The following is a 21,461-nucleotide window of genomic DNA, read 5'->3' on the forward strand; positions in this document are numbered from 1 at the left end:
TCTGATTCTTAGTCCCTGGCACTCGAGGAGTGAATGAGCCGCGGGAACACGCGTGGGCCCTGCAGACCGGCCTGCTCATCTGCTCAGCTCTGGTGCTAATGCGAGACAGAGGTGTCTCTCTGGTAGAATTAAAAGCCCCCAGAAGCACTGAGTTTTCAGCAGAGCCTCCCTTCTAACAGAAAAACAAAAACTGTGAAAACGAGGTTCTGTGATACCCGTTGTACTTTTCCCGGCTTCCATAGGCAACCCAACGTTTATCTACATGTATTTTGTTCACCATCTCTCTCTGCACTTCTTATCCTGGAAAAAAGACAGGCTCTTTCTATCCTGCAGATGAATGAGGCCCTTTGATGTCATGCAAATGTTAGCTCTGGGCCAAACGCGTCTGATCCTGAAAGTATTACACGTAGAGAATTAGAGATTTAAATGCATTGACCGTTTTTATTTCGCTGTGCAGAAACACACATTCACCAGGGGCTGTGCGATGCAGTTGACAGTGAAATGGAGAATATATCTTCTTGAAGGCTATTTATAACTCAATGCTCAATAGTTTAATTACAGTGGAAATTCTGTACAGTTTAAGGCTTGGCTCTGAACTAGATTGTAAATATGGACCAGATTTGGAAATAAAACACTTTTTTCAAGTAAAAAAAGAAAAATTAATTAAAAAAAAATACCAGGAAGGAGAAATGAAGAAAGAACACAAAAGCAACTGAAGCCCAACGAGTTTTCCTGGAGTGAAGTTTCATCATTACGGTAAACTAACAAAAATACAGGTTTTCTTTCCAAAATAATGACATTTTACATATTTAGGACTCGTCAGGGTACCCTGGGAAGCTTTCCAGATTGAACACGGACCAAAGCAGACGACAGGGAAGAAATCACATTAATATGCTAAAATCAGTACTACCTTATAACGAATTAAATTAGATTACATAAAGCAGGATTGTGAGCATTAAATATTACCAGAGAGTCATTATTGTTGATGGGTGAGAGTAATAAACCAGAGGAAACAAATAACAAGATTCAAGTTGTTTACTGAATAAACTTGGTTATTGGCACATCTAATCTGGGAAAAACCTGACACAGCGGACCTAGACAGCTTCTAGCAGTTTAGGGTAATCTTCGTTGATCTGTAAACAAAAGATTTGTCACCTAAGAAATTGCAATTTTGTTTAGACTTTAATCATCATCAACTATGAAAGGCATGGACTGTTTTATGTGTTACATGAGATCACGGTTTCTATTGTTGGTTATGAACGTGCAGGTGGAGCTGAAAACTGAGACACGGTGTGAAAAGTAAAAATGCTGCTCTTTTTGTAATTGTATCGTTGCTTCATGCAATATCAGTTTAGTGGTGCTGATTCAGATTGCTTTATTATGGGAAGATCTCTCTGCCAGTGTCTTTATTAAATGGTCAAAGTCAGTTCTTCTGGATTGAAATTGTCCACAGGCAGATACAAGTCAGTGGGTTAGAAGAGGGAACGCCATATAGACTCTGGTTTTTCCTAATGGTTTGCATGACTGGCTTCGTGTGCAGCCTAGGTTATTCCTGTAGAAGAGAGATTTAATCAGTTACTCATTTGAAAATATATGAGAGTTTCCCTCAGATTGAAGTCAGGTGGCAAGTATCTTACAAGGTTATTAAATGCTCTTCTGGACAAGATACTGTAAAACACCAGTGTACGTCATGGATAGGCTTCTTCTGAAATAACCTCATCATCACCCAAGTGGCTGACCTCACTGAAGAGACACTTTTTCTTTTTTTGCTTTCCTTCTTAATTTGAATATGATGAGTGATTTTTATATTTTTCCTTTGAGAGAGTCCACTTATCAATCTAGGTTCCTTAAACCAACGTTAGAGAAGTAACCTCCTCTACACAGGTAGAGCATTTAAGAGACTTTTACTACATAATCAAGGGTGCAAGGTGCTGCATTCAGCATGCAAAGCCCTCGAAGGATGTTCAGTGCTCATCAAGTTCTCGCGGGTGGGTTAGTATGCATGGCAAGTCTGAGCACACACAGGAGATGCTGTCTGCTTGTGATGCTGGCCAAACAGCAGCTGAAAAGGCATGCATTTCCTGAAGGAGAGCAGGACCACAAGACTGCATTTTTGCCTCCTCCTGAGACACAGTGCTACACTCAGGGGAAAAAAAAACATCCCAAAGAACACAGGAAAATAGATGACATCCACAGTGAGAGTGAGTGCTCTGGTTTCAAATTGTAGAACGAAGCAAAACAAAAGCATAAACAGGCCAGAACCAAACAGTCGAAGAGGAAGCTAACAATGGGATAATGCTGCCATCAGAATGGGTGTCATTTTATTTCCCTAGTTTTTGGAACACACAAATTGCACCTCTCAGAACAAAACCATATTAGAGCTGATTAGGCTATGTGGCCGGTGAAATCAAACAAACATGACCTTTCAGACCTGGCTAATGAGAGGAGCATGGACTAAAAGGGAAGACGTGCAGGACCATGCAAGCAGACTCGGCTTTCTCTTTATCCTCTAACTGGCAGGGGGGACATCAAAAGTCCATAGTATGGAGCCTATAAATCTGAAACAAACCAGTATCCGCAAACCAATTCTCCATCCTCTTGATACCCAGGCCTGCAAATGCCAGTGAGAGAAAAAGGAGAAAAGGAGGAGGTGAGGGGAGGGAGAGAGGGCAGCCCCGGGCCACATGCCAGCCGAGGCCAAGCCTGGAGAAGCAGCACCTGCCTCTTACCTGGGCTCAGTCTTCTCCATCCTCCGGGCTGATCTCTGTCTCTTTATGGACCACTACTTTGGTCACTGACATGTCAGGATGCTGCTCTTTGGCCTCTTTAATTGCCTGAGCCAGCGCCTATCCCCGGGAAGTCACAGGAGGGCAGAGACAAAAAGGAGGTGGAACATGCATGATCAGAGCAAGGAGGAGACTCATGGGCTAGATCTATCTACACAACTCACAAAGAGGGCACAACAACTGCCAAGGGGCTCATACGTTGTATGCTGGAAAGCTAATTCAGAAAACTGTTCAGACTACAGGCTGGACTTGGAGGACAGCTCTGGGCAAAGTAGGGCCAGCCGGTGTTTCTTATGGTTCCCTGCCAGGGTATCCACCCTCTCTCACGAGATACCTGGTCATGGTCAATGTCCGCGTCTCCAGTGATGACGATTCGCTTCTCAATCCTCGTCTCTGAGATGCCTCCTTTCACAGTCTGAAAGCAACAGACAAGCATTACAACTTTACCATCCCTGCTGACTGGGGGAAATGGTAGAAAATGCTGACTCAGCTTTAAATAGCCTCATTCATTCTTTGAAAATGGAAACGGACTCCTATGGCAGTTATTTACAACTGTTAATTTCAGAAGTGAAGACAGAATAGATTCCTTTGGGTTTGGCTGGCTGGCGTTTCTGGAGCGTCTGTGATATGCGAAGCAATGGAGTGAAGTGCTACGCTAAGGGCATTGGAACGCATGTTCCTAAGCAGAACTCAGCAGGTGAGGATGGAGGTATCAGAAACACAGCAGCTGTGAGAGCTCAAAGGCAGTGCCTGGCATCCTGGTATTCATGTAAGTGCCTGCAGGTGCAGTGCAACCTGGGGGTTCTGCACGGACACCTCCCTGGGTCTGTTCCCAGTCCACTTACTTTGGTGATGTGGGTGGTGGTCGTGGTGCTGGTGGTTTCAGATGTGATGGTCTGCGCGCTCATGAGCACACCCGGCTCCAAGTCAGCGCCAAGATCGACCTAAGCAAGCCAAGCAGGAGACACGACACTTGAATGTTGACATTACCTCTCCAGGACACCCGCTCTGTTGCTTGAGGGCATGGTGATGACTTAGTTATCTGCACAATCACTGTGCTTCACTGTTAGCCCTGAGAGCTGCCGCTGACTCTAGACTGGACCAAACACGGCTGTGAACTATCATTAAAAACCAGGACTTCAAAAGATAAAAATATGAGAAAATCCTTCTTGGGAGGTCCCTGGTGGTCTAGCAGTTAGGACTAGATGCTTTCACTGCAGTGGCCCAGATTCAATCACTGGAAGAAGAACTGAGATCCCACAAGCTATGCTGCGTGGCCAAATTAAAAGTAAAAAAAAATTCTACCCAACCAATCCTAAAGGAAATCAACCCTGAATATTCACTGAAAGGACTGATGCTGAAGCTGAAGCTCCAATACTTTGGCCACCTGATGCAAAGAGCTGACGCATTGGAAAAGACCCTGATGCTGGGAAAGACCGAAGGTAGGAGGAGAAGGGGACGAAGAGGATGAGATGGTTGGATGACATCACTGATTGAACAGACATTGAGTTTGAGCAAACTCCAGGAGAGAGTGGAGAGTGAAAGACAGGGAAGCCTGGTGTGCTGCAGTCCATGGGGTTGCAGAGTTGGACAAAACTTAGCAACTGAACAACAACCACCACCACTTTATTTATGAGATTTATATGGGATGTTTATAGAGTATGCGGCACATAATAGGCTTACTAAATGGTCACTACTGTTAAAAACAACAAAAACAAAAAAAACAGGGCTTCAGAAGTGTAAGTAGGGCCTGGTGGAGGTAGCGCTTTTCCTTATTTAAACAGTGAAGGAGATAAGATTTCTGAGCCTCTTTCTACATTTTGGCTTCCCTCATAGCTCAGTTGGTAAAGAATCTGCCTGCAATGCAGGAGACCCCGGTTCGATTCCTGGGTCGGGCAGATCTGCTGGAGAAGGGATAGGCTACCCACTCCAGTATTCTTGGGCTTCCCTTGTGGCTCAGCTGGTAAAGAATCCGCCTGCAATGTGGGAGACCTGGGTTCAATCCCTGGGTTGGAAAGATCCCCTGGAGAAGGGAAAGGCTACTCAACTCCAGTATCCTGGCCTAAAGAATTCCATGAGCTGTATAATCCATGGGGTCGCAAAGAGTCGGACACGACTGAGCGACTTTCACTTCACGTCTACATTTTGAGACATGTGAAGACCTGCTTAAGTCACCTGCTCTTCCTTGATCAGTAATAAAGTTACAATTATTGCACTGTTTTTGATAGAGACAATTGGGTCCTCTGAGTCTTCTCATAGATTCGGTATCATGTAATTACACTTAGGGCTTCCCTGGTAGCTCAGACAGTAAAGAATCTGCCTGCAATGCAGGAGACCCAGGTTCAATCCCTGGGTTGGGAAGGTCTCTGGAGAAGGGAGTGACTACCCACTCCAGGATTTTTGCCTGGAGAATCCCAGGGACAGAGGACCCTGGCAGGTTACAACCCATGCGGTTGCAAAGAGTCAGACATGACTGAGTGACTTTCACTAATTACACTCAGGTGCACGAAGTCGTGCATGGGGTGAAACAGGTGCCAGGGCTCTGGGTTTCATAGACTGTCTTACCTGTGATGATTCATATGTTATGGTTTTTGTTTCTGTGTGGACTACCGGCACTTCCTTGGTAGAAATTTCCAGCTTTACTTCTCCTGGTGAAACGCTGCCAAAGCTGATGGTTTCTGTTTTCACAGTTGAAGACTATACCAATGGGAAGGAGACAGAGTGCTTCTTAAATTTTGCACAGACACATATATTTTCCCCCCTCCCCTCTCGGTGGCTATATAAGCACAGGTTAGTATGAAATAAATGTTTATGTATTACATGGGGGTAAGTTGGGGAATGGGAGAAGGCAATGGCACCCCAGCAGCAGCAGCAAGTTGGGGAATGAGGCACACAATAGATATATGTGAGTCTCCCAGAATTCATATGAAATGTTCCAGGTAAAGGAAAATAATTTGAAGGAAATTGAAAAAACATCCACATTTTTATATTCCCTCTCTTCTATCTCAAGAACTAATTTTAATAGATTAAAAACCATAAATTAGCCTTTTATTGAATAACTTCTTAGAGAAAAGGAGCAAGTAATAAGACACTGAACCACCCCTGCCTACATATACTTCTGGAATCTCAATAAAAGAAAAGAAAGAATCAATTCTAGCACTTGGTGTCTGGGCAAGCCTGGATGTGGTCCTTCTGGATAAGTACACTGATCAGAAATAGATCTATCAAGTTTTCTAGTATCTTGGCTGGCCATGCATCTCCCAGGTTTACCGCCAATTACTGCAGCCATGAAATTAAAAGACGCTTACTCCTTGGAAGGAAGGTTATGGCCAACCTAGATAGCATATTTAAAAGCAGAGACATTACTTTGCCAACAAAAGTCCGTCTAGTCAAGGCTATGGTTTTTCCAGTGGTCATGTATGGTTGTGAGATTTGGACGGTGAAGAAAGCTGAGCGCCCAAGAATTGATGCTTTTGAACTGTGGTGTTGGAGAAGACTCTTGAGAGTCCCTTGGACTGCAAGGAGATCCAATCAATCCATTCTAAAGGAGATCAGTCCTGGGTGTTCATTGGAAGGACTGATGTTGAAACTGAAACTCCAATACTTTGGCCATCTCATGCGAAGAGTTGACTCATTGGAAAAGACCCTAATGCTGGGTAGTATTGGGGGCAGGAGGAGAAGGGGACGACAGAGGATGAGATGGTTGGATGGCATCACTGACTCGATGGACATGGGTTTGGGTGTGGGTGGACTCCGGGAGTTGGTGATGGACAGAGAGGCCTGGCATACTGCAGTTCATGGGGTCGCAAAGAGTTGGACACGACTGAGCGACTGAACAGTAACTGCAAGAGTAAGAACCATTTCCTGGAACTGTAGATTATTAATCATCATTATCTATGTTTGCATGTGATCCCAAAGATGGAAACCAGCACGGAGACCCACAATTGCCATGCAAGAAGGCAGTTAAGAGGAGAAACAAACTGCTCTTGGAAGAGGGAGAAAATTTTGAACACGTAGCCCCGCCTTTACACTTAACTAAATTTTAGGGACTTACTTTAGTGCTACACGGAATATTAACTATTAGTTACCTCAAAATGAGGTTTTTGTTCCAAAGTTTCTGAAACGTGGACGGCTGCACTCGGCTCCTCCTCTGGCTCACAGGAAGCAGTGGCCATTTCGTCCTGCTCCACAACAACTTTATCGGCCACCTCCCCTTCCTCCTCCTTTGCTCCTTCAGTAATAGCCAAGCCCTCCTTCCCCTTTGCGCCAGAAGCATCAGCAGGTGCTGCCTGGGTCGCAGTGTCCGCGTCATCTCCAGCCGCATAACAAGCATCCCCACTCGCATGCACATTCATCACATGTCTCTCCTCCACCAACACCGTTTCCTGCACAACCTTCTCCACACTAGGTGGCTGGGGTTGCTGGGCTGTTTCTGTCTCAATATCACTGGACTCCATCTTGGCTTCTATTTTCTGCATGGAAAAAAAAAATTGTGGCATCAGCATGACTTTCCACCAAGCAAAGGTCAAAAGGCAAAAAACCAAAAGAAGCCACTCACTGGGTACCTGTGCTTATACCCAGCAGCACTTACAGAAAATATAACTTAGCTTTCATTCCCCCCACCAGCATCTTTGATACTCCAAAACACACACTCAAACTTGTGCTGCTCCTCTGGGATGTCGCAAAAGAAACAAGAGCGTGGTATAAAATGCAATTTAAAAATCAAAACAAAACGAAAGCATTGGAGCACATGCTTATCAGTCTCGGCGGCTTCTTCAGACCTAACAGATGACATAAAATGCTTTAAAAATTAAATGCTGTTAAAATGTGTCAGGAAGACTACTTTCTGAACATCTGAAGTATGTTCTTGTAATGGAACTGAAGACATGTGATGTATATGTGGGGCAGGCACAGAGGGGTGGAAGTGAAGACCCTCTCAAGTATTTAAGGCAAAGCCACCTGGATAGAAAACACACACACACACACACACACACACATCAAAAAGGCATAAAGAAAAGGCAAAAAGGCACAGCAGCGACACGGGGCATGGAAACAAACGGCCACCTGCACCCAGCTTTGAGAAGTGGAAGTGACCGCGCCTATGAACTCTGTCGGTTTTCTCGCAGACTCTAATAAGCTGAGGATTTCTGAGCCGTCCATGAGCTTTTCGCCAGAAGTCTGTTTGGTCTGAGTGAACAGAGAAATGGAGAGTCAGGCACAGTGGTTGGGACACACGTGGGCATGTACACATTCACAGCCGGTGAGACAACGGTGGGCATGGGACCCAGGGTGAGGGATGGTGGGAGCTACAGAAAGGGAAGGGAACTCAAAACAGCCAGTCATCGGGGTGAGCAGGGGCTCTGGTTCGGGAAAGCAGAGAGAGTTCCTGGGTTGGGGCGGTGCTGGGTGAAGTGGATCCTTTCCTGGCCCTGCAAGGCCGGCAGCACCACCCCACCTCGGGGACAAGAGCTGAAATAAAACGGCAGGTGTCTCAAGGCGCACGTCGGACCGCATGGTGACTTTAACCATGAAAACAACCAAAAAGCTCGGGTTGGAGGCTCTCAACATAAGCCAAACAGCCAGAGAAACGGAAAGGCTGGGGTGGAAGGGCTGCCTCTGCAAACAGTCATGCTGGAATCGGAAACGGCGGCCCGAAGGCGGCCCCGGTTACCACGACTCGGGACGCAGCCGACTCGGTGACGACATAATGGGCAGTGGTGATGGCCGGTTCCTGTGAGTACCTCCACTCGGACAGGCTCTTCCTGCGGGGACCAAAGGGCCCCACCTTCAAGGCCTCGGCCTCCACTAGGCCCATTGGCGGGCCCTCCAGGCCAGCATCCCTCCTGGGCACCGGGGCTTTCCCCACAGCATCGTCCTCCGGGCTCTGCAGTCGGGACTCGGCTTCCTTGATGGGGGCCAGCGACTCCGACAGCCTCCGCTTCGGGGTGTGGACCTCGGCCCCCCTCCTGGCTCTGTCCTCGGCCACAGCTTGCAGGACCTCGAACTCGGCCAGGACGAGGGGGGTCTTTATGGACTCGGCCAGTCCCCGCTCCACAGTGGAGGGTGACACCAACTTCTCGCCTTCTCTGCCTTTTCCGGTCATCGTGACAATTTTTCCGGACACGGTGTCGTAAGACTTTCCGAGCGTGTATATCTTCTGCTTGTTCTCTTCCTTCAAGTGCACTCCTTGGGCCACGTCTCCGAAGCCCTGCACTTCCACGGTGCTCGATCTGAAGAGGTCGGTGGGGATGTCACCAGTGCTACTGCTCAAGGTCAACACCTTGTACGTCACAGTCTTTTTCAAATCACCATCAGCTACCTCAGTGGGCACTTTGTCTACAACAACCCAATCCTCTGTGCCCTATATTTGAAATATAAAAGCTAAATTAGAAATTCTGATGGTATTTCATTTCTAAAATAAGAATCCTTTAAAAAAGGCAATCTAGATGAGAGCTACACCCAGGTCTGGGAGGTGAGTGTCCAGGGCAGGGGTTGTGATCTATTAATCACGGCTGCAACCTCTTCTCATGTGAAATGTATTAACTCTAGCCTTCAACTCAGAGTATGGTCTATTGTAGACCTGCAATTTCAGATTTCTTGAAATACTTTAGTGGTAAATTTTGCAGGGAATATATCTGATCTTGTACTCAATGTCTGATCATTTTGTATTTCAAGATTATATAACCTTTTTGAAGTTGTTGCACAAGTTATGCAGCTTTACTCAGGTGGACACAGAAAAGACTGTTTTCCATGTGAAATAGAACACTGTACTTCACATCTGTTGTTCTCACAAAGTACGTGCCAGCATTTCCACAAACTTCTGTGAAAATCATTTTCCGTTTTTGTGAATTATATTTCCTTATATGGGTGCTGGAATCCACTCTAGCACTTATTATCCATAAATACTGAGTGCACCTGTGTTCCAGGCATGGTAATGAACTATTTCCCACTGTTAGCACATTGTCAGAGCCTCTTAAAAAAATAGGCTATACTTGTCTGCACATTGTTCCAAACTTATTTACAACCAAAGTTCATTGTCTCAGGAGTTTCTTTGCCAGTTTCCTTAGTGTTAGTTCCAAAAAGGCAGAAGAAATGGGAGCTATGAAACTTCTGTATTTGGGAAGCCTATGCAGAGGTTAGCAGGTGACTTAGTCTAACAGGTTACAGAGGAAAGAGAAACCAAGCCAGGAGCAGGGGAGTGCCTTGGTTTACATTTTGATCTTGGATGTTTTTTACTTTCTTATTTATCCTTGCCTGAAAACCTGAAGCTAGAATTGGAGGGGGCGGGGCTTAAGAGAGAAGATTACAGATCCATCTACAGACTGGTGCTGGATTAAATGAAATGAATTGAAAAGTAACCTCTAGGGTCGACGGGACAGTTTTCTGGAAAATGATTTGACGAGAGGTAACCACAGAGATTGCTGAGTCTCCTTCCTGAATTTTCTGTATCACACTCGGCTAGTGGGAAAACCAATAAAAGTTCAGAACTTTCAAAGTCAATCAAGGTCATCTGAATTAGCACGGCTCTATGGGTGAAAGAGACAGTAAAAAGGCCCAATAATATCATTACAAATTATAATCATAATGCTTCAATGACCAAACACAGACATAATCACTGAGAAGCAAAGGCCACAAAGAAATGATGGCTAACGGATAACTAAAACAGTAAGAAAATTCCCTATTTTCCCTCCCCGGAATCTAGGCAAAAATGATATACCTACCTTGGTGGCAAGCAAGGTAAATTTTAAAAGGAAAGGAAAAACTAACGATATTTGAATGACACTGAAATCTGAAGAGTAATTCCCTCTGATTCCTTAATGTTTGTTTTTTACCTGAGACTCAAAGAATGGAGAGCTTCCTTGCTGCAAAAATAGAACCTTTTCAGAAATCTCCCTTTCTTCTTCAGTCTGTTTGAATAAAGGGGGTTGGGTGGGAGAGGAGGAAGCAGACAGTTTCCAAAAAAAGCAAGTTAGGAAGAGAGCTCTTTTCTTGTGCTACACATATAATAGTCATTCATTTTTTTCCAGAAGAATTATTGTCTATTAATTTGGAAAATTAATCTCAAAGTTGAATAATTATTTCCAAAGTGTAACAGATTATTATACTGTGACTCTCCGGTATTTTTAGAACTCAAACATTTCTCATTTTTACAAACACAGAACATGCAAGAGTGGAATAAAGGACTTCCTGGAGTCTCAATAGGTGTTTATATGGCTGTCATCTGCAATACTGTAGAAATGAGTATGCAAATGAAAATGCTAAGATTAAAAAAATAAGTTAGGAATAAATCCTCACTTCCATTTCTGCCAAATTCTTGATCATATTGTGCACTGAAGAGCTGCCTGATGCAGAGGAAGGAAATACACATGGATCACTGCATTACCTACTAATCGAAAAAACCCAGCCTATCTTGAGGTCTTTATTCTACAAATAAATATAAAATATACTCAATGTTATAGCTTTATTTGAACTTTTATAACACGGTGAGTAATTCTGAAAAGTCAGCTTTAGAATATCTTGGTGAAGAATTAAGTATTTCAATAAATGTTAAAATAGGTGTTTTCCTTTCATATATTTTTCTTTCTTTAGCATTAAAAAGGCATAATTCAAGGGACACTACATTAATTACTGAGCCTGTCTCTCTGCACAGGCTCGGTAGCTAATGAAACTCCACAGAATAGTGATAGAAAGGACATTTTGGTAAAGCAATTTAAAAATAATAACAGAGTTCAAAGTATCTAGAGGAACGGAACTTTGAAAATAAACCTTCTTGGTGTTTGTTAAGTAGTATAATTTTATCAGAGGTATTTAAAATCCCTATGTATGTGTTTACAAAGCTTTCAGTACTATATTTAATTATTTTCCTGCAAGAGGTTATAGAGGAGCATCTGGAACGTTCTCCAGAAGGGCCTGCTGACAGATTCTGATAGCACTGCTCTCAGACGCTCCTTTTAAATAAGGAACAAAGACATTTTGAAGGGGAAAAAAAATTTCTGTCCTGCCCCATTTTGGAGAAAGATATTGGAAGAGACAAAATGTACCCTGTGGAATCATTAAATGTGGATTTATGCTTTAAACTTTCAATCAGAGCCTCTTTTTCCAACAGAAATAAGAAACAGGAAGGAAAGGTTGAAATTATAGGTACTTATCAGAATACCAAGACTAGGCTTCTAATTATAATCACTGAGCTAAATGTTTTTCCTAAGATGAAAGCTTAAAAAAAAACCCCAGCAGCAGGAAAACAGTGGTTTTCAGCATATCCTGTTATCTGACATCAACTAATTTTAAAAACGTCTGTGTCTGTAATTAAAAATGTCCACATGGTCTGCATTCAGAACTGTGTATACCCAATAACAGAAAAGGGTAACATGAGGGGACAGATGTTACCATTAATCCTATGTATGATCGACTCCAACCCAGTGAGTTTGACTAAAGAGAAGTGAAGAGGTATTGATAAAGAAAAGCTGATGATCGAGACATTTACTAGGGGTTAAGACCTGGTAGGCTACAGTCCATGGGGTCGCTAAGAGTCAGACACGACTGAGCGACTTCACTTTTACTTTTCCCTTTCATGCACTGGAGAAGGAAATGGCAACCCACTCCAGTATTCTTGCCTGGAGAATCCTAGGGACGGCGGAGCCTGGTGGGCTGCCGTCTATGGGGTCGCACAGAGTCGGACACGACTAAAGCGACTTAGCAGCAGCAGCAGCAGCAGCAAGACAGAGTCTATCTGCAATGTGGGAGACGAGGGTTTGATCCCTGGGTAGGGAAGATCCCCTGGAGAAGGAAATGGTAACCCACTCCAGTACTCTTGCCTGGAAAATCCCATGGATGGAGGAGCCTGGTGGGCTATAGTCCATGGGGTCTCAAAGAGTTGAACACAACTGAGCAACTTCACTTTCAAGACACAGTCAGATGCACACTCTATTTTATTTAGTTACTTAAACATTCATGTCTGTGTCATAATTGGGACATAAGGCCATATAGTGGCCTGCAAACTTCACAGAGCTGTTACTTGCTCATAAGGGTCTCTATGGAGCTGTGACTTTCATTTCTGCTTGGGTTGGGGGTTCTCAAACTTGGTTGTGCATCACAATTATGTAGAGAGCTTTTAAGTAAGAGTAATGTGTAAGGTACACGTCTAATTAAATGAGATTCTGATGCAGAACCCAGGTATCAGTAGTTTAAAAGTCTTGTAGGTGATTGTAACATGCATCCAGAGTTGCACCCCAAGGTCTAAATGGAAAGTCACAGAAGTCAGATTCAGAGAATAAAGATGATTCTCTCTAGCATTTATAGATGATCCATGGTGAATGGATTTTTTTTTTGCCCAATTTAAGGGCCATCTGAGACCAGAATAGCAAAAGTAAACTTGGACAAGAAAGCAGAAAAATGCATAAAGAGAGTTGATTCTAGATATTCAAGACAATTATGGTCTATAAAGTTGACGTGAACGCTGAATCAGTGAACACTGGACTAGTGAATACTGAATCAGTAAACACTGAATTAGTGAGTGCTGAACCATGGCTCCTAGGGGAAAGACAGGGTCAGGTTGCTGGGTGCCTCTGGTCATGAAATTTTCAACTGATCAATGCATAACCTTGTTTTATGCGTGTTTCTGTTGAAAGACCACTTCTTTAATATATATTATTGACCCATTAACATCGAACTCACAGTTAGCAGCACTGTAACTTAATCCTGAACAAAGCTTACCTAACATGCATATTTTCCTGTAAGGCACATCACAGCCTTCCTGTACTTGGGAATACTAGAGAGCACTTTAGCGCTATGCCTGGAGGTCATTTTAGACAGTAAAAATCACCAAGAACACAAAAAAGCAAAAACGTGGCCCTCAATAGGCTATGAAAAGGACACTTGCTTATAGTATGAGACCTGAAATTGTTACCTGTTCAACCTTATCTGGGAATGCCTTGAGCAACTATTTATTTTTTTACCACTTTGAATCTGTCTGCAAATTATTATGAAAATGTTTAGTATTTTAAGATTACAATAAATTTCAGTGAGTAGATGAATGTGCACAATCTAGAATCCATGAATAGGAAGGGTTGATTGTGCTAAGCTTATATACCAGTAAAACTGCCTGCCACCTTAAAAAAGAGGACAGCACTGGCAATGTATAAGTGCTAACCTGTATTGCATTGTGGTTAGAATGTGGAAATTCTCAGTGTTCAAATAACCATGAAAGAATATTCCCCTGGTGGCTCACACAGTAAAGAATCCGCCTACAATGTGGGAGACCAGAGTTCAATCCCTGAGTTGGGCAAAACCCCTGGAGAAGGAAATGGCAACCCACTCCAGTATTCTTGCCTGGAAAATTTCATGGACAGAGGAGCCTGGCGGGCTACAGTCCATGGGGTCGCAAAGAGTCGGATCCAACTGAGCCACTAACACTTTCACTATTCCCCTGATATGGACTAGGCCTGTGACTGCATCACAAAAAGGCTGCCATGGGACATATCTGTGGACAGAAGATGCGCCTGACACCCTTCACATCTCATCCCTCTACCCTCCATTCCACGGGCTCTATGTGCAGGTCTGTCTGTTTGCCAAAGTTCAGGAGGATTTGCTATCATTTGCTTCTTTGGGGCATCATGGCCTCTTGTCTGCTATGAACTCAAACATTTGAAACGTGAAACAACTGGCAATAAAATTCACACTTGACATTAAACATACATTATATTCTAAGAATATGATCCCATTACTAGCTCATTGTATTTCCAACTCCTAATTTTCTTAATTGTTCATAATAAATTGGTAGCAAAATAGATTTACTTAGGGTTCAACCACCATAGATAAAGAAAAAAGATGGTTCATTAAAAATCAGGGATCATTATATTATCTTTCCAAAACAACACTGTATCACTGAGATTGCCAAAAAAAATCCAACTAAGCTTGGGGTCACTAAATCAAAGTTCCTTTACCCTTCTGACACAAATAACATTACTTTGAGATGTCACTTAAAAAAATTAAGTTAAATACCTTCTTTTAGAAATAATTAGACCTCCTTCTAAAACTGGCCAATTACTGTTTAATTAAAGTGAGATGCATTAAACGGATGGGTAAGAGCAAATGAGTAATTTATATAGAAAAATATCTCACCTCTAAGATGAGTATCTTCTGTTTACATGTTTTAAAACAAATACGCTTTGCATGTGCCTAGCTGGCTGGGAGGACACAATTATCTTTTGTAGATTTTCACACACCAATAATGAAAGCCATGTTAAGTTTGAATATAGAAATGAAGAAGAATTTGAAGAATAAGAACTTGCAGGGTTGTTCTTAGGGCTGTCTCCAGGGCCCTCAAATGAGTGCAAACTGGGTGTCATCCTACAGGGGAGGAGTGTCAGATGGAAGCCCCCAGGGTGAGGGAAGTGGGCACAGCCCTGACTGCCCAGCCCAGGAAGGACCACTCTTCTGGGACTTGAGGCTACTCAGAGTTTCTTTTTCAGAGCCCCTTTGATAACAGAGTCGATCACCCTTGTTTGTAAGAAGCTCTTCTTTACATCCAGCAAGTCTTCCTATAGTGTCTTCCCTTCTGGGTGGTAGAGAAGTCCTGAGGTACACCATCTGCATAACCACTCAACAGACACTTGAACGCAGTTACTAAGTCAGCTGCTGATGCCTGGGCTATGGAACCCAAGTGCTTGCTCTTCTGCAGAGGACATCTTTCCTCCATCCTTTAATCCTTTTGTAAAAAAAATCCTTTCTTAGGTCTATTGCAGTTTCTCTGCATCAGCAAGGACAAGGCAAGGACATGGCAGCCGTATCCATGTTAGGTTTAGTATTTCAAATCATCACCTCTTCAAGTTATTAACATTCGTTGGATTCATCAATGGGCTTCCCTGTTAGCTCAGGCGGTAAAGAATCTGCCTGCAATGCAGGAGATTCAGGTTTGATCCCTGGGTCAGGAAGATCCCCTAGAGGAGGGAATGTCAACCCATTCCAGTATTCTTGCCTGGAGAATCCCATGGACAGAGGAGCCTGGTGGGCTATAGTCCATGGGGCCACAAAGAGTTGGACATGACTGGGTTCATCAATGTTATTCTCTAAGAATTAGAGGATTTAATAAGTGAATTTATTTTGTGCTTTTGTAACTTAATCCAGTATCTGTCATCTTCAGAGCCAATGTGTCCTTCCTTATTCCCAGCCCTTATAGAAACAGGGTAAGCTATATGTAGAACAGCTAGTGGGAAGTTACTGTGTAACACGGGGAGCTCCTGGTGCTCTGTGACAGCCTAGAGTGCGGGGATGGGGTTGGGTGTGGCAGGGAGGCTCAAAAGGGAGGGGCCATATGTATCCTTATGGCTGATTCACATTGCTGTATGGCAGAAACCAGTGCAAAATTATAAAGCAATTATCCTCCAATTAAAAAAAACCATAAAATTAATAACAAAAAAGAAATAGGGTAAATCAAACTTGACCAATGATGATAAAATTAATCTGACCATAACTCATGAATGGCAGTCTTACTAATGCAGGAACTACAATATTTAAATCAACCTAGAAAACCTGAAATTTTTTGTCGTGAAACTCTATAAACAATCTGAATGAAACTGGTGTTTAATGGTACAAGAATATTTTGGTCACTGGACTTTTCATTTATTCTGCATAAAAAGGCCTTTTTCAAAATGACTGAAATGGAGATATACGTTGTCATTTTTAAAAAAGTGGGACTGGAACTGTCAAGAAAGTCATGATTGTGGTCACTTTAGATAAACGGCTTTCAAAGGAAGTTTAGAAAATGACTAATATCTAAGCATTGCATATAGACTCCTGCTTAAAAAGGAGTTTTCTCCCATAAAGGCCTAAGTTTTAATTTTATTCTGTTCTGTCCCATCTTCCTGGACAAATGTCTTTCAAGAAAGGAATCTTGGTAAGAGAGAAGTTAATCAATGTGATGCTAGAAAGAAGCTGATTTTTAAAATGACTTCTTTTGACAGACAGATAAAGAAAGATGACGTGTAATAGTCTACGGTTAGATTAGTACCACTGCCACTGCGGGTCCTACACCAGGGGAGCCTTGAAGTCACACCAGCTGAATCCTCTCGCTGAACATTTAAAGAGAGTATTCATTCTATGTGGAAAGCTCTTACTCAAAAAGACCTCTGGTGTTTACTTTCCCTCTTAAAAATCAAATAAAAACTGATTATAAATCATAATATAAAAGTTTATTATATATAAACCAGTTAAAATAGCCAGTTTTTAAAAACCATATATATATATATATATATATATATATGTTATAAACAAAAATTTGGCCTTTACTCTCCCTCTTAAAAATTAAATAAAAACCGATTATAAATCATAATATAAATGTTTATATATGTCAGTTAAAATACCCTGTTTTTAAAAAACTATATGTATATATATGTTATAAATAAAAATCAAATACCAGTAAAAGCCTGGTATAGTATTCCCAGAGGAAAATATGTCCTGAAATGTTATCAACTCCAGAACAGTGTTCAGTCAAACATTAGACCATCTCAACAGGCCTCATGTTGCAAGTGATGAGAAACATTTATGAGCCTTCAGGGCATTTCTTCAGGCAGCGAAAGTACATTCAGAAAAAGTGACAGTTCATTCCTACAATAGGTCAGTCTCTCAGCTGTGAAATCTAGAACAAGCAGCCCTGCACCAGAGTGTCCTTGGTTATTCCAAGGCACCGTGGGATGCGATTCTTCACTCCTTGGCCACCCAATCATTTTACAGGTTATACTCAGACAAGGGGTGAGACTTGATACTCGGAAGTCTTCCAGATCCCTTCCCTGACGACCCTGTAGAGGGGCGACGCTAGTGAACAGGACACGAGTGCAACCTGATGCCTGAATACCAACCTCTTCGGGTACCAGTGGCTCGATCATGGGCGCATCCTCCTGCCGGGCAGCTAGTCGCACAGGGGAGGTGGAAAGCCTCTTTTCCCACTCGTTCGTGATGGCAGTGTCGGTGGAGGTCTCTAAAAAGGTTCTTTTCAGCTCACTAATATTGGTCTGATGTTTCATCAGGTCGTCTTGCGTTTTATCTAGCTCCTATATTCAGAACATAGAGAATCCAACAATCAACATTTTACATTTGATTTCCTTTCTGCACTTGCTTGCTCTCTTTTTAAAAGTAAGGTCGTTATCTCATTAGTAGTCAAAATAAAAAAAAATTTTGATCAGGGTTCATGACACTACCACAAACACTCTGGTGAAAATGTGATATTTCCAAGGGAAAGCGAGGGAAAACAAAATCTACATCACGCAAGCATAAAAATCAAAAGTTTCAAAGGTCAACTGTAAAGAGTGTAATTCACACGGAACCAAAGAATTAAAATAAATACACACACAGGAAAGGGCATCTACATCTGGGGAGACAGGGAGGAATCAAAGGAAGCAGAGAAGTCAACCGCACGTAGTCACAGGTGAGAACACACCCTTCATGCATCATGGTACGAGCCCACAGGTGTGCCACTGGAGGAAAACCCACACACACAAGCATGCACTGGTATATACCAATACCAACCTCTAACATAAGATTACTATGTTTGACATACACATTTTCACCCTTTATTCGCTTAATCAGACTATTCTGAAAAAAGTGGAAAAGAAAGGAAAGGTAAGGGACATGATAAGTCACGAAAACAAGTGCCACCCTGCGCACGGCACCAACACACGGTCACCGCCACGGAGCATGCTGGACGATCTGAACACCGGAGACCAACAGTGACTTATCGCACGTTGCTTTGTTTTTTTTTTTTTGCTTTTGCTCCATTTTGAGTTTTCTACCTGTGCCTTGAGCTCTGCATCTTCCTCCTGGTCCGACTGCCAGCATCAAGAAAGAGTGGGAGATAAAGTCTTACCATGCCATTGACTCTGAGATCGAAGGATGGGGTCTAGATAAGCCAGCTACACAGGGACACTTGTTTGTGCTTACATTAGAGGACATTTCTTATATGTGAACCACAATGTTCTCACACACAAATTATGAAGCTTAATAAGATGATGAAAGCAAAAGACTCCTTGCTCGGTGGGTCTTGGACGCTTCAACCTGGAGACTTCCAACTATGACAAGCATACACCCTGCGTGGGAGGTGACAGCTAGGACTTGATGGGCTGTCCTTACATTAGCAATGGTTCAGAAGTGTCAGGGGCCACATCAAAATTAAAATTCACCAATGGCTATGAATACCCAATGATGAGTGCTCTCTCTGAGTTAATTTTCACAATAATCCTGTGAGGTTAGCTATTATGATCCCCAATTTATAGACTAGAGCAATGAGGCACAAAGAGCTTAACACAAAGGTTCTCACACTAAAAAATTTCTTCAAACCTTTAATTTGTTGAGCCCACGTACTTTAAAACAAATTTAGGAGGAGGAGAGGGCTGATATTGGGTAACTAAGAAAATAAAAATAAATAAATAAATAAACTACCCTCAAGTCCAAAATCAACCACAAGAGGAGGTCCGGACTGAAGTTATGGGTGAGAAGCGGGTGATACTGGGGCAGGCTGCCTTCAAGGTGAGTCTGTCTGGGTTTCAATGGGGACCAGACCGTCTAACCTGAATGTCCCACTCTGCACTACTGTTACAACCAGCTCCAGAAAAAAGAAGAGGAAGTATTTATAAAAAGTGTTAGAGGGCTGGTGGCATGCTGACTCTACAATGGTGGTGGGTTCATTTTATTTTTAAAATGCATGATCTATCTATGTTACATATCTTCACTTGCATGCTTCAAATCTAATACAAACAAATTTTAAAACTGCTATAGAAATTTAAAGTAGTATTATTAAAATATTTTTCATTTATAGCATACGTTAGGATTACAATGAAATTTGTTGAATGTATCAGTAGCTACCTGTAACTAATTCTCACAAAATTAAGATGCAATTGGGATATTTGGCAGAGAAAATGATTATACTGTAATCAGTTTCTATGTGGCTGCCTAAAAGAAACTGGCTAATCATTTTCCAGTATTATCTTTAAATTAAAAAATGATGATTTCCAAGCTTTGAATTGACCTCTGGCATTTCTAAAGGAAAAAAAACAATTAAACTCCATTTTGAAATGTTTTCCTGAACATATTTTCAATGAAATGATGTGTAAATATTACTTATAATGTTTTTAGTTCTTCCTAAATAGCCAACTAGAAAATATTATGATTGGATAATGTAAAAAACAACCTAATGTAAACATTATAGCAAAGTAAAAAATAAATTCTGTTAGCACTTTAGGAAATGAACATCTTGATTTCCATTACTATAGATAAATATTGTTTTTACAGATATTTTAATCAGTTGCTGATTGAGAAGATTTAAAAAACAATAAGCCATATACATATTTAATGAACCCTAAAAATTAATAAAGTTAAAGAATAGCACAGTTACTCTCCTATCACTGGTCAATGTGATAATTTTTCTTTTTTCCCATAAAGTACTAATAGTAATTTGCTAATTTTCTCTTCCCTGGAGAATTTATTTCTTTTGAGTAACCTAGACTATATCCAGCCTACAAAAAATGAGTTAAGAGAGGTATTACAATTTTAATAAGCATTCTGACCATTTGGGATTTTAAAATGTATTTGTATTCAGTCAACAAGCTACTTAAATTAATTGTGACCCTCCCCCCGTGACTTTCCCCTCCCATTATGGCTATCATACATAATCTTGCGGGTTAAGGGAATACATTTTTTTAAATGTATCATCAGTTTAGCCAAGAGTTCTCAAAATGTGACCCCACAACCGACAGAGTCACTGTCACCTGGGAATTTGTTAGAAATGTAAATTCTCAAGCCTACCCCAGACCTTCTTCTGAATGCGAACAGAGGACTCCAGGTGACTCTGATGCAGGCCAGAGTTTGAGAACCAGTGGTCTAGGCAGCAGAATATTTTTAACTCCTATTATTAAAGGTAGCATCTCTCTCCACTCTAAATGTCAATATGCTAAATGCAAGCTGCTAACAAATACAGAGCCGGCCCTCAGAGCGTTTTCATAAGGGAGCTGGCTCGGCCCCTCGGCGACAGTACCAACCTCAGTGGCGGTGGTCTCCCCATCAGCTGCCGTCTCTGTGCGCTCACTGTCCGTCTGTGGATGGCAGAGGTGATCGGGTTCCGAGAGGAAGGCAGGAAGAGAAAACAAATCATCTGGTCAAAGAGGGTATGTCCGGGTCTGAGAGCCCAGTCCCTTTCTCTGTGCCCTGTAAGATCGCACTACCTTCCCACAAGAATGCAGGTGCAAACAAAAGCCAAAGGCCAGAGCCAGGTTCCATCAGCAGAGACACTCAGAGGAAGACCAGAGGCCCACGGCCCGCCTGAACTGCAGGACGTGCATTAGCCACGGTGCCATGTCTGCTGCCGTGTCATTCTCCCGCCCTTTTAACAGAAGCCCCAAGAAAGATCTACAAACTAACGTAAATAAAATTGCAATTTATATATTTTTAAAAAATTCTAGTGTAATAGGTCACAACTGAAAGGTAAATAAACAAGTACATTTAAATAAAAAGCTACTATAATAGTCACTGGACTTTCAGGCCCTCATTTTTTATATCATTTTGATAATTTGCATCCATGTAATAAGACCATCAGGCTATCTGCATTACCTTTTAATTATAAAAAGCACATGCCAGTGACTCTGGCCTATGTTTTACGTATGAAAAGTGTAACTTAACTCTCAAGCAGCA

At 42.2% G+C, this 21,461-nt stretch overlaps 1 protein-coding gene across 50 annotated transcripts in view; it reads right to left on the reverse strand.

The window, feature by feature from the left end:
• Positions 1-421: 421 nt before the first annotated feature.
• Positions 422-21,461, reverse strand: part of EPB41L3 (erythrocyte membrane protein band 4.1 like 3) — a 139,837-nt gene continuing 118,797 nt past the window's right edge. For 9 of the 50 annotated variants that reach the window (XM_081562811.1, XM_081562801.1, XM_081562812.1 and 6 more), the window contains exons 13-21: positions 20,813-20,866; positions 17,642-17,833; positions 7,851-7,973; positions 6,875-7,258; positions 5,352-5,483; positions 3,632-3,730; positions 3,121-3,201; positions 2,730-2,846; positions 422-1,552 (exon numbers count right to left, since the gene is read on the reverse strand). In XM_081562811.1, the coding sequence (XP_081418937.1) occupies positions 2,736-2,846; positions 3,121-3,201; positions 3,632-3,730; positions 5,352-5,483; positions 6,875-7,258; positions 7,851-7,973; positions 17,642-17,833; positions 20,813-20,866 (1,176 nt within the window). In that variant the 3' untranslated portion in view covers positions 422-1,552; positions 2,730-2,735. Of the gene's footprint in view, positions 1,553-2,729; positions 2,847-3,120; positions 3,202-3,631; positions 3,731-5,351; positions 5,484-6,874; positions 7,259-7,850; positions 7,974-10,145; positions 10,245-10,618; positions 10,694-17,641; positions 17,834-20,812; positions 20,867-21,461 lie in introns of all 50 variants that reach the window. The other 41 variants (XM_081562826.1, XM_081562821.1, XM_081562827.1 and 38 more) reach the window with 10 other exon arrangements.

The sequence above is a fragment of the Giraffa tippelskirchi genome, chromosome 14 (genome assembly GCF_054371585.1).
Source record: "Giraffa tippelskirchi isolate mGirTip1 chromosome 14, T2T-mGirTip1v1.2.pri, whole genome shotgun sequence".
Taxonomy (NCBI): Eukaryota; Metazoa; Chordata; class Mammalia; order Artiodactyla; family Giraffidae; genus Giraffa; species Giraffa tippelskirchi.